The sequence below is a fragment of the Helianthus annuus genome, chromosome 1, assembly GCF_002127325.2.
Source record: "Helianthus annuus cultivar XRQ/B chromosome 1, HanXRQr2.0-SUNRISE, whole genome shotgun sequence".
NCBI lineage: Eukaryota > Viridiplantae > Streptophyta > Magnoliopsida > Asterales > Asteraceae > Helianthus > Helianthus annuus.
Window position 1 is genome coordinate 33957074 of NC_035433.2, and position 13956 is coordinate 33971029.

Here is a 13956-nt window from a genome sequence, read left to right on the forward strand (position 1 = left end):
AACTTGATTACTTGATTGAAAGTTGACTAAAATTAGTTGTAAAACTTGAACTAATGATTTTAGATTTCTAGTTCTTGATTTTAGTTCCTCTTCGTTGAAATACTAATGATTTTAGTTGATGTTGAATGTCGCTTTTGAAACTTATTAAAATACAATTACATTTAAATTATAAAATCGTATGTCATTCTCTTTTTAAGTTATATATATGACATAAAATACACACCCAAATTAATATAGACAAAAAACATATTGTAAAAAAAATATAATATAATATAAATAGGTTAAACAGGTCAACCCAACCAGGTTGACCCAAACCCGACCTGTTTTTGCTAAACGGGTTCGTGGGTTCAACGACCCGAACCTGTTTAGACTAAACCTAAACCCATGAATTCCGTGTTAGGTTCGTGTTGTTTAATAATTCACACCAAGTGTCAAAACATTAAGATTTTAGTACATATAAAATCTCTTACTCCAATTCCATTAGAATATTTGTATAATAAGAATTAACAAAAAATACAATATTAATGAAGTATTCAATATCAATGAAGTATTCAGATGAAAAACATCTTACAAAATTTAATGTGCCTCCAAATTCAAGAATGTTGCCATACATGCAAAAGGTCAACTATAGTCAAACCTTCACGATGAACTTTGTAGACGTGATTTGATCCATGATTCCAAGTGTTGAAGTTCCTGACTGTTTAGCGAATGCGCAAGACCCGGATACGCCTGTGATTGAGAACGAGGCATAGTTAAAGTAAGTGCACCGTTTTTATAGCCGACTGAACCAGCTGGACCGGGAACCAGCTATACAACCAGCCCAGTTAAGTGTATTTGAACCATAGGGTTACCATTCGAACCGGTGAACTGCACAAGATGGCCGAACCGGATTTCAAAACTTTTTTAAGGCTTCATATTTAGTGTAAAATGTAAATTGGAACCAAAAAGGTAAACCAGTTGACGTCATCAGATTTTTTGGTCGGTTCGATATAAAAACACTGAAATTGTTCAAGTAACTATAAATTATAAAATACCTAAAATGCCCTTCAACAAGGTCAAAATCAATCTCTTAAAAGAAAAGTCAACATCGTCAATTTATCATAGCAATCCGAAATAGCAAATAAAATGATACTTTCAATTTCGTGAATCAAGGGTTGAGTAGTACCTTAAATTCGCAGTTCATGCCTACGTGTTGAAGGAATGGTGGGCCCGCTTGGCCGGCTTCAAATAACACTGTTCCATCAGCTATACCATGTGACCATAATATCGGGGTCTGTAAATACAACAAAACGCTCATCAGAAAATAATAATAACAGTTTAATGGAACTACGTGCCTAGAAAAACATTGCAACGTCGCGGATAGAAGATGATATGTTTGTGTTCAACTCATGCGCAAGTGGGATTAGGTAACGGGTCAAAACAGACTCGACTTGAAGTGGGTCATTTTTATGGGTCAGAACGGGTTGGGTCGAAACATACCCTTTTCGCCTCTGGTGTGATCCGTTCTATAATAGAACTTGAATTAAACGGTACCCATCCACTAAAGACTGCGCCCCCACCAAGAGTTTTTGGATATAACAGAACACTAGCCAAGGTCAACGCACCTGCAACGTTTATAAGGTTGTTACTGTTGTTTTGTATTCACACACAAACATGTATGTATTCTTTTGTGTATGTGTGTGTGTGAGAGAGAGAGAGAGAGAGAGACCTCCTTGACTAAATCCACAAAGAAACACATTTTTAGGGTCAATTCCAGCAGCCAATTCCTTGTCGATCATTATATGCACACTTTGAACTGCTTTAAGCAACGAACTTTCATCCACAGGGGAATTCTGTACGTTTAAAAAATTGTAACATTTCCGTTATGGTCGAGTAGAAAAGGAAAGCATGGAGTATATCCTAAACAGTATACAGGGGTAATGCTTCCAAAATTGCTAATGTTAACAAAGTTTAAAAACCTAAAGATCAAAAGATTTACGATAATGTAACGTTAGACGGATGTGTTATTGACATTGTCGATGATATGTTTGTATTGCCAACTTTCATAACTTTTTTATGTAACCGTGAGACCTGTTCATCAGGACATTGAGATGGCAGCCATCTTAACGGTTCATGCTACATAGGGATTCGTAAAAGATGAAGGCATTGGAGATTACTATTGAAGAAAATAACTTACAGCTGTTACGGGTATCTCATGAATGTCAAACCACGAAGGCATCAAAGCACCATCTGAAAAGGTTATTGTTAAGATATAACACAATAACTTTCAAAAAGTTTAAAAAAAAGGCAGATTGTTATACAATGCACTTTTTGATGTCCAGTGATTAATTTATCAAGATTTTGCACACAAGATCTACTAATAAACTGTGTACTGATAATAAATCAGGATTCAGGAAAAGAGCCAAAGATGATAAACCAATGATTACGCAAAACAACATAATTGCTACACTATCATACTATCACAAATGACCAAACGAAGCATATTATGGTGCCACATGACACTTCTTTAAGAATGATAAGTGGCCCTTAGAGCTTCTCTTAAATCTTATAGTCTTTTGTATCACATTGTTTTACCAAAAGACCGGTTTGCTTTAAAATGCATGTCAATCAGTCATCATCTCTTTTCAGATCCTATTTTTGTTTGACCACCTACTTGTATGTTTTCTAACAGGTAACAACCTTTCTCCATCCAACTCCATGCCTATGCATATGCGTTCTTTAAATAAAGTATTTACGACCCCCCCCCCCCAAAAAAAAAAAAAAAAAACTTCCCTTACCACCTCTTCAACTAGTTTAGTTAGCACTGCTACATCTCGTTTAGAACCATCAAAGAATGTTCAAATCATTATATTTCCCTCTATGAAAGACCACCTGCACAGCGCAAGCTTTGATTTACCTAATCCCGTTGGTTAGCAAGGTATTGGTGGCTTAGCATATAGGTACCTTATCGCTATTTGTCGCTATTTCACCAAATTTACTCCTATAGTCCTATTAGACTGCTTTCGGTTGCCGATACTCGATTTGCCTCCATCATTGTGATGCTTAAGAGATTTACACTTATCAAAAGGGGTCTTCAAGCTATGGTCATAAGCGAGGAATGATCTTCTTATAGAGAAGATGACACTGTGAAAGCAAATGAAGTTAAAGAAAAGATTGAGGATGATGAATGGTGGGAAAAAGTATCATATATTCTTAGTTTTACTGGACCTATATATGAGATGATTAGAGTTTGTGACACCGACAAGTCATGTTTACACTTGGTGTATGAGATGTGGGATTTGATGATTGAGAAAGTGAAGATTGAGATCTACAAGAAAGAAAAATGTCAAGCACATGAATTAAGTGTCTTTTATGATGTTGTAAGTGGTATTTTACAGGCTCGATGGACGAAGAATAACACTCCCCTACATTGTTTAGCTCACTCTTTAAATCCAAGGTATATGCTTTTAAACTATATGATTGATTTCTCTTATGTACTTATGTTTTGACTTTTGAATGTTGTAGATATTACAGTGATGCATGGTTACGTGAGGATTCAGAAAGACTTGCTCCAATAGGGATGGAGAAATTTCACAAGAAAGGCGGAAATGTTTTCGAAGGTTGTTTCCTAATGGTGATGAGCATACGAGAGTCCTTGATAAGTATGCAATGTTTTCAATGAAGAGTGGTCCTTTTGTGGATTTAACAAGCATTGAACAGATGGCTACTATGGAACCCAAGAATTGGTGGGTTAACTTTGGTGCTCAAACTCCTTTTCTCCAGACTTTGGTTTTTAAATTACTTGGACAACCTAGTTCTTCTTCCTGTGAAGAGCGTAATTGGAGTACTTATGCATTTATTCATTCGCTAAGGAGGAACAAGTTGACTACAAGTCGTGCTGAAGACTTGGTTTACATCCACAATAATCTACGACTTTTGTCAAGGAATCCAAATGATGATGTAAAGATGTGGGATGTGGGTGGAGATGCTTTTGATTCAATGGAAGATGTTGGGTTTTTGGAGTTTGCCAATCTTTCGCTAGATGAACCGGAATTTGAAAACGTTTTGATTAACGATAATTAATTACCAATGGTTTATGTAGTGTTTTTGGAGTTTAATATATTTTTGGACTTTGTTTAATATATTTTTATTTTTTGGACTTTGTTTAATATAATCTTATTTTTTAATATTTTTTTTTTTTGCCGTACCGTATCTTGTATTTTTGAATTTTTCCGTTCCCCGTACCCGTATCGTCCCCATACCCCAGTCCCGTACCCGTATCTATGCTACATAGCCCGTAACGCTTTTCATGGTTATCAAATAAAATCATAATATTTCTCAGAAGCAACAAATATGGCAAAATTAAGACCCGAATTTAGTTCACAATTATAATTGGAGGCTTTAAAGTTTAAACAGTAATAGTTCACTAACATGTGCAAGATCATCACACAATCAGACTTACAGCTTAGTTAACATATGAACTATATTAAAAGAGCCATTATCACTTACAAAATGCTGTCACACTAACACTACCATTTTAATATTTTAACCATTAGGGCAACAAAACCCTAGAAATAGGCATTACGTCCGCATGTGATCAGTAACCGAAACTAGAGAAATTAAATGTAAAATTGGAAATGGGTTTGCTAATTAACAACTGGGACTTACAATTACAGGTAACAGGTTGAGACGGGGCAGAAGGGAAAGACCAGCGAGTGTTGGCGAACTGAGGGGAAGTGAAAAGCGATTGGATTGGTTCATTGGCTGGACCGGAGTCACCTAGACCGTGGAGCCATAAGATGAAGCTTCCAGACGCCATTGAGTGGAACTACAACTTGATTTAGAAGCAGAAGAGATGAGTATAGTGAAAAATGAAAATGGTGATGAAGGTGGAAGACGGGTATAAAAAAAATTCATTTTTTATAATTTAATCTCTAATTTATTTAAAAAAAATACTTTTATTAAATTTAAAAAAACATTACAATATTTAATAAAAACATTACAGTTAAAAAAACAATACATTTAATCTCCGTCTTCATCGTCGTTCTCTCCTTCTTCCTCTTTGTTTTCTCCATCATCCAAACATCCGTCTTCAAAGTTCCTAGCTTCGAATTTTTCTACTTCTTCTTCCTCGTAGTCTTGTTCGACGGCGTCATCGTGTCGAATTGGGTGAATCGCCCAAGCATGCTCGACCATATCTGTCTTTAACGCGTTATGTATTTCCTTAGAACGCAATAGTTGAGCATTTAATATTCTCTCTTCCATTTTTTCTTGCATTCCTTCAACGACATCTTCTCAAAAATAGTTTTGACATATTGCTTTTCTTTGGTCTTCTATAATCATATTATGCATTATGATGCAAGCATACATGACTATTCGAATTTTTTCCTTATTCCAGATACGACAAGGATTTCTAATAAAATGCAATCGTTGTTGAAGAACCCCGAAACACCTCTCGATATCCTTTCGCGAAAACTCTTGTAGCTTTTTTTTAAATATTGCCTTTTCACATTGTGCGTTTCAGAAAACGTTTTCACAATATTCGAATACTCCGGGTATATACCATCGCCCAAATAGTATACATGCTCGTAGTCATTCCCATTTGCATCAAACCTAGCTTTCAGTATCGTGCCAGAAATGTAACCCTCTAACAATGGTGAACACTCGAAGGTATTAATGTCATCCATACTGTTAGTGCATTATGTGTCTATCGCCTCCGTCAATCTAGTCCGTAGCAGAAACCGAAGAATGCAAGAATTTATGATGTTATTAGTTAAAAAGGCAAGGTGGCAATTTTGTAAATAATGAGATTTCTCATTATATCCCTTGGCCTATAAATAGAGGAGTTAGTGGTAAAGTTTAAGACTTTTGCTCATTTGGAGATTTAGGAGATCAAAGCTTAGAGAGAGAAAGTTCTCTCACGTGATTCACGGCTTTGTACACGTCATCTTATTCAATAGAATCACGTTATTAGTACGTTCTTGTATGTTCGGTCACGCACATTCACGGATTCCGCACGTCGAACGTGTCGTTACGCAATCGTACGGTGTCAAAACCGATCCTACAAGTGGTATCAGAGCAGGAGCACGATTGCACTGATCAAACACATAGGTTCGTACCAGATTTCATTGATTTCAGATCCGAATTTCATCTATTTCTTCATCTTTTTCACTTTTATCACGGTTTTCACTGAAAACGTCAAATTGAACGGGTTTTTACGGTCCAAATCGGCTGATTTTTTGATATGTTGTGCGAAAACACTTGATTTACAACCCTACCAAATTTCAGATTCAAACTCCTAGCCGTTTAGGAGAAATCTGAGTTTTTAGGTCCGATTTCGCGTCAAAAACCTGATTCCGCTTGAAACTTCATCCTAATTCCGCTCGAAATCAGCTTTAAACTTGATTCCGGTCGAAATTATCACCTTATTCCACTTGAAAAAGTCAAATTCCGTTTGAAAAACTTAATTCCGCCTCGAAACTGCATTGTTATTTCAAACGGAATCAGATTCCGCTTGAAATTACCTGCTAATTTCGCTTGAAATCGAAACTGGTAATTCCGCTCGAACTTTAAGGCTTGATTCCGCTTGAGCGTTATATTCCGCTTGAAACGCTATTCTGTTTGAAAATGTTTCAGCAGTTCACGTGATGTTCTTGATTTGATAAATTCATATTGTGTGGTCCAATTAAAATTGTGTCGTGAACTGATATTGTCGAAAAATTTAAAAGTTGTCTATTTCATGTGATTAGAGTGAGCGGTCCAATGATATCATCTTGAATATATAATTGTCGGCTCAATTATATTTTACCTAAAGCTGAATTGTCAGATATACTAATCATCTCGATCCTACAAAGCATGCAAAGAATTAAAAGATGTGAACATGTTAGTTTGCATGCAAAGAATTAAAGTTGCCGGCCATTAAATAGCTTGAATAGGTCCAATTAAAATTCATATCTTAAAGAAGTTGTCGGCTAGTTGTTTTAATTGTCCATTTGCATGAGTAATAGGTGTGCGGCCCAATAGAATCATACTATAACATGTTGTTGTCGGACCATGTGATTAAGATTGCTATACATATTAATCGGTCACGTTCAATTTGAAGGTAAATAGGCCCAATCAGATTATAAAATTCAAATTGATTGAAAAATTCAAGGTTTGCATGTGTAGTTGGTGAAGTTGTTGTCAGCCCAAATAGTTCGGTCCAATCAGCAATCAGAGTGCATGTGGGTTTGAAAACCAATAACTGTTATCGGCCCAACTGAATCCATTTAGATCCGATCAAGCCCAAGATTGTTCTGGTTAAGGAGTTGTTTTGTGTGAGAAGCCTAATTCATTCAGTGATTGAACAACATTGGAACGAATCCACAAATCTTCGACACGAGTCCTAGATTGATTCCACCGTCACACACTTTCACATTTTCAGTCCGTTTAAACTGATTGTGTGTTTGTTTGTTTGCAGGTGATTTGAAGTGATTTACAAGGCGCAAATATCAAGAAGTTGAAATTTTGTGGACTTTGAGCTAAAAACAATTTTTGAACCAAATCATTTAACAAAGAATTTGTGGTTAAAAATGTTTGACGAAAAGGAAAATATTAAACTTGAAAGATCAAACAATTGGTATAGTGGTTGTTATCTTGAGTCAAAGGAGGTTGTGGTTGAAAGATTTAAATATTTTATGTGTAGGAAATATGAGAAGTTTAATGATATGGAAAAGCGATATGATGATTTACTTAAAGGTTTGAGAATGTATTACTTAAAAATATCAGACGCTGAACAGATATCTAAGTTTGCAGATGCATTACCTTTGGATTGGGATGAATTTGTGTTTAGCCTGAAAAAGGATTCTAGGTTCTCAAAATTTGATCCATATGATTTCTTCAGAGAGCTTAGAAGACACAATGATGAGATTGTAGAGAAAAAGAAAGATTTAATAAAAGAATTAGAAAAGGCTTTTGAATACTTGAGTTTAGGTGTGATTCTTGAAATAATGAAAAGAATTAGAAAAGGTCTAAGCGCAAGAGATAGATTGAAATATGATTTAAAGAGAGGTTGTTTTTTGGATGAAAATTTGAATCCTGCTGATTTGGTTGAAATTCTTCTTGCAGGAACATACAAGAAGGAGACGGAGAAGTGCTCAAAATGCGAAAAATCTGCAGCAGACAATGTTAAACTCTTGAAAGATATGGAAAGTTTGACATTGGAAAACAAAAGTTTAAAAAATGAAAAACTGAAATTGGAAAAAGATTTTGAAGAAATTAAAATTGAAAATGAAAATGTTTCTTGGATAAAATTAGAAAATAAAGTTTTAAAAGAAAAAGAAACAGAATTTCAAGATCAGATAAGAGCTTTTGAAAATGAAAAATCTGTTCTTGAAGAGAACAAAATTGTGAATGAAAAGGCAATCAATTCTCATCTTGAGAAAATCTCTCAGCTTGAAAAAGAAGCTGAGAATTCAAGGAACAAAATTGAGGAACTTGAAAAGAAATTGAAAGGCTTTGTGATTTCATCATCATTACCAGATCTTGTATGTCTAAAACCTATCAATTCTGTTCCAATAAGTGACAGTGTCACAAATTTTGACAAAGTCAAAATTGAGGATTGTGATGATAAAACTGATGATGAAAATGAGAAAAGAAAAATATTTTTAGAATTAAAAGAAAAATTCAAAAATACTGTTTTACATTCTACTGAAATAGGTGAATGCTCAAAGCAAAACATGTTAAGAAGAGTGTAGAACAGAAACAAAAAGTTAAAAATTTTAAAAATTTTAAAAATGAAAATAAAAGCTCATCAGTTCAGTCATCCAATCATTATGAAAAACCACAAAAATTTAAAAATCAAAACTCACAAATAGTTGGTAATCAGTGGTGCAGGTTTGACCACAGTTCTCAAATGCTAAATCAAGGAAACAAGAAAGGATATGATTACCACAAGGCAACTCAATGCTATGATCTAAGTGTGTGGTATGAAAGTGGTGAAAGGTATGATAACAGAGTGTGTTACACTTGTGGCTATCAAGGACACATTGTTGTTAACTACCAAAGTCAGAGATTTGAAACGACAAGGTGTTATGAATGCCAAATCAGAGGCCATATTGCAAGAGATTGCCCAATGAGATCAAAGGGAAGACCGAGGGCTGATTCTCAGAAATTGGCAAAGAAACCAGTCAATGTCAAGCCCAAAGCACAGAAAGTTCAAGAACCTAAAGTTCACGAACAGAAAGTGAAGCTTTCACAAGGGCAGAAAGACAAACTGAGGAAGAAAAGGAAAAAGGCAAGAGAGTATCTGGAAAGGATTTTGTCCTCGGATACAACTGGTAATCCGAGAAAAAGTTCTGATGAATTGCTTTCCTCAACTGAAAAGGCAAGCAAAACGAATTCATCAGATGCAAATCTGAGGACAAAAGGGAAAGAAAAAGAGAAGATAAAGAATGAAAAATTAACTAAGCAAAATGATAAACAATCAAAGAAAGTTAATTTTTCAGACAAAATCATTATCAAGGTTTTCGAGTATAAAACAGACCGTGAAACATTATTCATTTCACTGGTTAATAAGTTTGGAAAACCTAGATCAAGTAAGAATTGGGTACCAATGAAGGTTGGCGATGAATCTGTTTCTTTGAAAACAAAGGAGCCACATGTTGGCAATGATTCTGACTTGTCACAGTCAAAAGAGCCACAATCTGGAAATGAAACTGACTCAACAAAGTCAGAAGAGCCAAAAATTGAGGTAAAAACTGTCAAACCCAAGAATGGTCAGGCTTGGGTAGATCTTTTCAAATGAAAAACCTGACTTGCCGGAGTTCCCAGGTTGGTAAGTGTGGAACAGGAATCGGCATCTTTCTTGAGAAATTCACAGGTTGGTAACTGTGATATTTCGAATTACAAAAGACTAATCAAGGACATTAAGTTGTACTTGATTTATCTTTCCGACAAGTGATTAAAGGAAAACAATGTGATGAAAGAACCCCGAATTTGTGAAAAGACAAACAAAACTAATTTTCCAGAAAAACCATTTTGATTAAAACAAGCTTAAGTGTTTTGAAATCATAATGGGAAAATAGTTTGTTGTCAGGGGGAGTTCTGATTGTTTATGCCAAGTGAATGGCGAATTGAAGCGATTTGATATCAGTTTGTCACGTTTCTTGTACAGTTTGTTTTCAAATTTTCCCAGAAAATCAAAATTGAAACATATTTTGATTTTAGGGGGAGAAAAATTTTAAAAAAAATTAGAAAATTTGAAAAAGCCAAAAACATTGAAAAATCAAAAATGAGTTTTGTTGTGAAAAGAGGAAATGATTGTATATCAGTGGACTATCACAGCATGCTAAAGAAATGTAATGTCAAATGTGATAAACGGTCTCACTAAAGATGTGACGATAGGCTCAGCTAGACTAGTAGATTTGCGAGAACGATACAAACTAAATGAAAAAGCCTAGTTCTAGTGGGAAACATGGTTGAAAGCATAGTACTTAGTTTTGTCCTTCGTGATTGTGTACCTACTCAGTAATCGCTGAATGCCAAAAAGCATAAAAACTGGTTAAGTTTGTGAACTTTCACAACTTGCTTAAATGTCGTTGTGATTGTGCATTTTATTTTGCAAAGATTTAAACTTGTTTTATTTCTTTATTTTGTTTAAGCATTGGACATCCTCTGCGTATACATGAGTATCGACCTGGATGTTATTGCCTAAACGTTCTGCTTTATTTTCTTTGGTGTTTCGTTTAAACTTTGGATCACATCTGCGTATACGGAAGTATCGACCTGGTGGTTAAAGCCTAAACAATTTCAACTTGTTTTATTTTCTTATTTTGTTTAAACATTGGACTTTCTCTGCGTATACGGAAGTATCGACCTGATTGTTAATGTTTAAACATTCTGCTTTGTTTTCGCACATATCACAGTTGATAAAAGTTTAAAGGCATTACTTGAGTCAGTGTATTGCATGATGAGGGGATATGCTGAGATCGTGGGGTCCATAAGAATTTAGTGCAAAATTAATATACCTTAACGTATCGGTAAGTATTTCGAAAGTTTTTAGATTGAGTTTAAGAGGACAACTATATCGTCAATCTATGTGAATCGTTTAGAACTTAAAATGATTAAAGCTTAACGGTGCTAGTGATTTGTCTCATGAACTGATATGATCCTCTTACACAAACTCACAAAAATATTATCTGTATATATTTCTTTACTGCATTTCTATTAAAATCAAAAATCCAAAAATATTGTGTTTTAGTTTAAATTTTGAAAAATACAAAAAGATTTTCGACAACTGATGATGAAGAGCTGATATTCAAAATTCTAAGTGCTAAACATGATGAATTGGATTGGGAGAATATGTTGAAAACTTTAAATGTTATATACAAATGTTTTGAAAGATTGTGTGGTTAGTTAATCAAGGTCATTCATTTGAACTTGATGTAACTATACAGATTGATGAATGAATGATTTCTACCAGTAAGTTTCTTAAATCTTAGTGTTATAAATTTGCGAAACTTATGTTGAGGTAGAGGATGTGCAGGTTAACCAGGTTTCAAATCCTGAGCAGATGCAGAATAGAGCCAGGAATTGATCCTGAACTTATGAACCTGTGAAAGCCAGACTACGATCCCGACAGCTGAGTCTAAGGGGGAGTCTGAAGACGAGCTCAACGCAAGAGGAAGCGTGGATTCTAAAAGCCAGATAACTATTTTGGAGGAGCTTGTATACGGAAAGCCAGGCGTCGATCCTAAAAGCACGGAAGCTTAACGAAAGGGGGAGCCTGAAGGAAAAAGAGTCTAAGAAGAAGGGGAGCAACGGAAGCTCGAAGACAGATCCACGGGGATTCTGTTCGTGAAAGAGAAAAGACAAGACGCTACGAGATTGACTACGGCAATATCCAAGGGGGAGTCTGTGAAAGGGGGAGTCTAGAGTTCTGGATCAACAGTCAAAGGGGAGATTGTAGATAAAGCTAGGTTGAGTTCCTGAACCTGTGAAGAAAGAGTTGTTTATAATGAGAAGACAGAGTTGGAGAAGAGACCAAGACTGAAGACTCGACGCCGAAGACTTCATCAACATCCAAGGGGGAGTCTGTTGGTGCACGGAATGTCTGTTAACTGTGTCTTAATCGAGTCTTAGGTCTAGATAGATTAGATTGGAGCACGGAAATCAAGTTTAGAGTTTTAGAGTGTGATTCCGCTCCAAATGACATTCATGTCATTTGAAGCGAAATCAGAATTCATGTTAATTCCACTCCTGATGTATATTTAGGTGATTCCGCTCCAAAATGTTAAGGTTGTGATTCCGCTCCAAGCGGACATAGGTGATTTCGCTCCAACTGTATCTGGTGATTCCGCTCCTAATGATCACATGGGGTTCTGCTCGAACCGTTTCGAGCGGAATCAGCTCAACTATAAATAGCTAGTGTGTGATTTCATTCTGTAACTTTGGAGCGGAATTAGACTCGAGGTGCTGCCGGATTTTTTTCAGAATTCCTGTAAACGACTCAGAAAGTGTTAATAGAAAAGGAAATTAAGAGGATAAAGCTGTGTGACTTCATTTACTTTGATTCCGCCTTTGTATATGAAGATGAACTGCCTTATACTGACTATTTAGGGTCGCACACGGTCAAACACATACACTCGGCTACACCAAAGAAAGCCAACCAAACCTAAAGGTCGTATGACGCAACCGCTTGTAAACCAACGTTGGTCCTTTCTAGTCACAGCGTCTATGTTGACATCGCCATGCGGTTGGACAATTATACCAATGTAACACCCCGAAAATTTTCATCCAATTACGTGACGACACGTGTCCAATTCTCCAACTAATCCCGACTATGTGAAAGGAGGAAGGACCCACATTGTACGTTCACTGAAACGTATCCCATAACTCCGACTGATACTAATTTTAGGAAGGAGAGGGACTATTATTTTGCGTTAGCTGAAACGCGTCCCAGATATCCAATTAATCCCCACTGTGAGGAAGGATAGGGACTAATATTGCATATATCGATAACTGGTTGACCCAAGGGGTCAAATGTGCAAAATTTTCATTCTGGAAGTCCTTTCGGACTGTAAAGCACAATGGCTTATGGACCGTAAGGCATTTAAAATGTTGTGCGCTAGGAGGTCTTACGGACCGCTAGGTACTATGGCTTACAGTCCACAAGCATGTGTGCTAAACAAGGCAATACACCGCCTTAGGTCCTTACGGACCGTAAGGCTTGAGGCTTACGGTCTGTAAGGGATCTGCAGACACTAGAAAACAGCTGGCTGCTGTTGTTGTTGCTGTTCTACCACATTATGGCACCTCTTGCCACCTCTCCTGCCTTTCTTCCACGTCCCAAGACCCTTGGCACCTGCTAGGGATCTTTGGAAACACTTGGCACACTCGCATTCACCTCCCTCGGCTATAAATAGCAACCTTCTTCTTCCGTCATCTTCACACCATCACTTCTATTCTAAAACATTTCTTGGAGCTCTCCAATGGACAAGAGGACTCCCACTCTTATTTGTATTTTGCTCTAATATTTCCAAGTAAGTGTTCCTACTAGCTCTTTCATATTTTTTTTGGTTAAAGTCAAACAGTTTACTTTCTTGATTCGACTTTAGCTTCTGACCGAATTGGTCAAGTCCAAGTTCAATCCGAACTTTCCTACGTGATCATAATAACGATGGTATGATCCCTCTGTGATCATGCCCTCGGATCATCACGTTTACTAGTTGAATTAATGAATCAAGCATGCTATATAAAAGTCAAACTTTCCTTAAAACTTCATAAATGATATAAATAGTTTTTATAACCTATAGAGAAAAATGCTCGGATAGTCCCTGTGGTTTGCCCATTTTTCACCTTTAGTCCCTAACTTTCTAAAATTACACATATAGTCCTCAAGTTTTTGAATTTCGTTCCGGGATAGTCCCTGGCGTGGATGAGGATTGGTTTTTGGTGTTAGGTGCGTGTGAAATGACAAAAATACCCTTACTGTCAAAT

The 13956-nt window shown here is 36.2% G+C and overlaps 1 protein-coding gene across 2 annotated transcripts; it reads right to left on the minus strand.

The window, feature by feature from the left end:
* Positions 1-516: 516 nt before the first annotated feature.
* On the minus strand, positions 517-4877 carry LOC110865171 (probable carboxylesterase SOBER1-like). 2 transcript variants are annotated; one of them, XM_022114397.2, is made up of 6 exons: positions 4648-4877; positions 2177-2229; positions 1709-1832; positions 1480-1604; positions 1166-1273; positions 517-729 (listed from the first exon to the last, which is right to left on the minus strand). In XM_022114397.2, the coding sequence occupies exons 1-6, from the start codon at positions 4796-4798 to the stop codon at positions 640-642; spliced, it is 651 nt and encodes a 216-aa protein (XP_021970089.1). In that variant the 5' UTR covers positions 4799-4877; the 3' UTR covers positions 517-639. The 2 variants fall into 2 exon arrangements, with proteins under 2 accessions (XP_021970089.1, XP_021970093.1); XM_022114401.2 differs by having other exon boundaries at positions 729-867.
* Positions 4878-13956: the final 9079 nt, after the last annotated feature.

What these genes read in the sequence shown, in the direction of transcription:
- LOC110865171 (XM_022114397.2), bottom strand. Translation starts at nt 4,798, where the DNA reads ATGGCGTCTGGAAGCTTCATCTTATGGCTCCACGGTCTAGGTGACTCC. An exon ending in TCACACCAGAGGCGAAAAGG is followed by an intron (nt 1,274 to 1,479) that starts GTATGTTTCGAC and finishes TTGTATTTACAG; the next exon opens with ACCCCGATATTATGGTCACA. An exon ending in GCATGAACTGCGAATTTAAG is followed by an intron (nt 730 to 1,165) that starts GTACTACTCAAC and finishes TCTCAATCACAG; the next exon opens with GCGTATCCGGGTCTTGCGCA.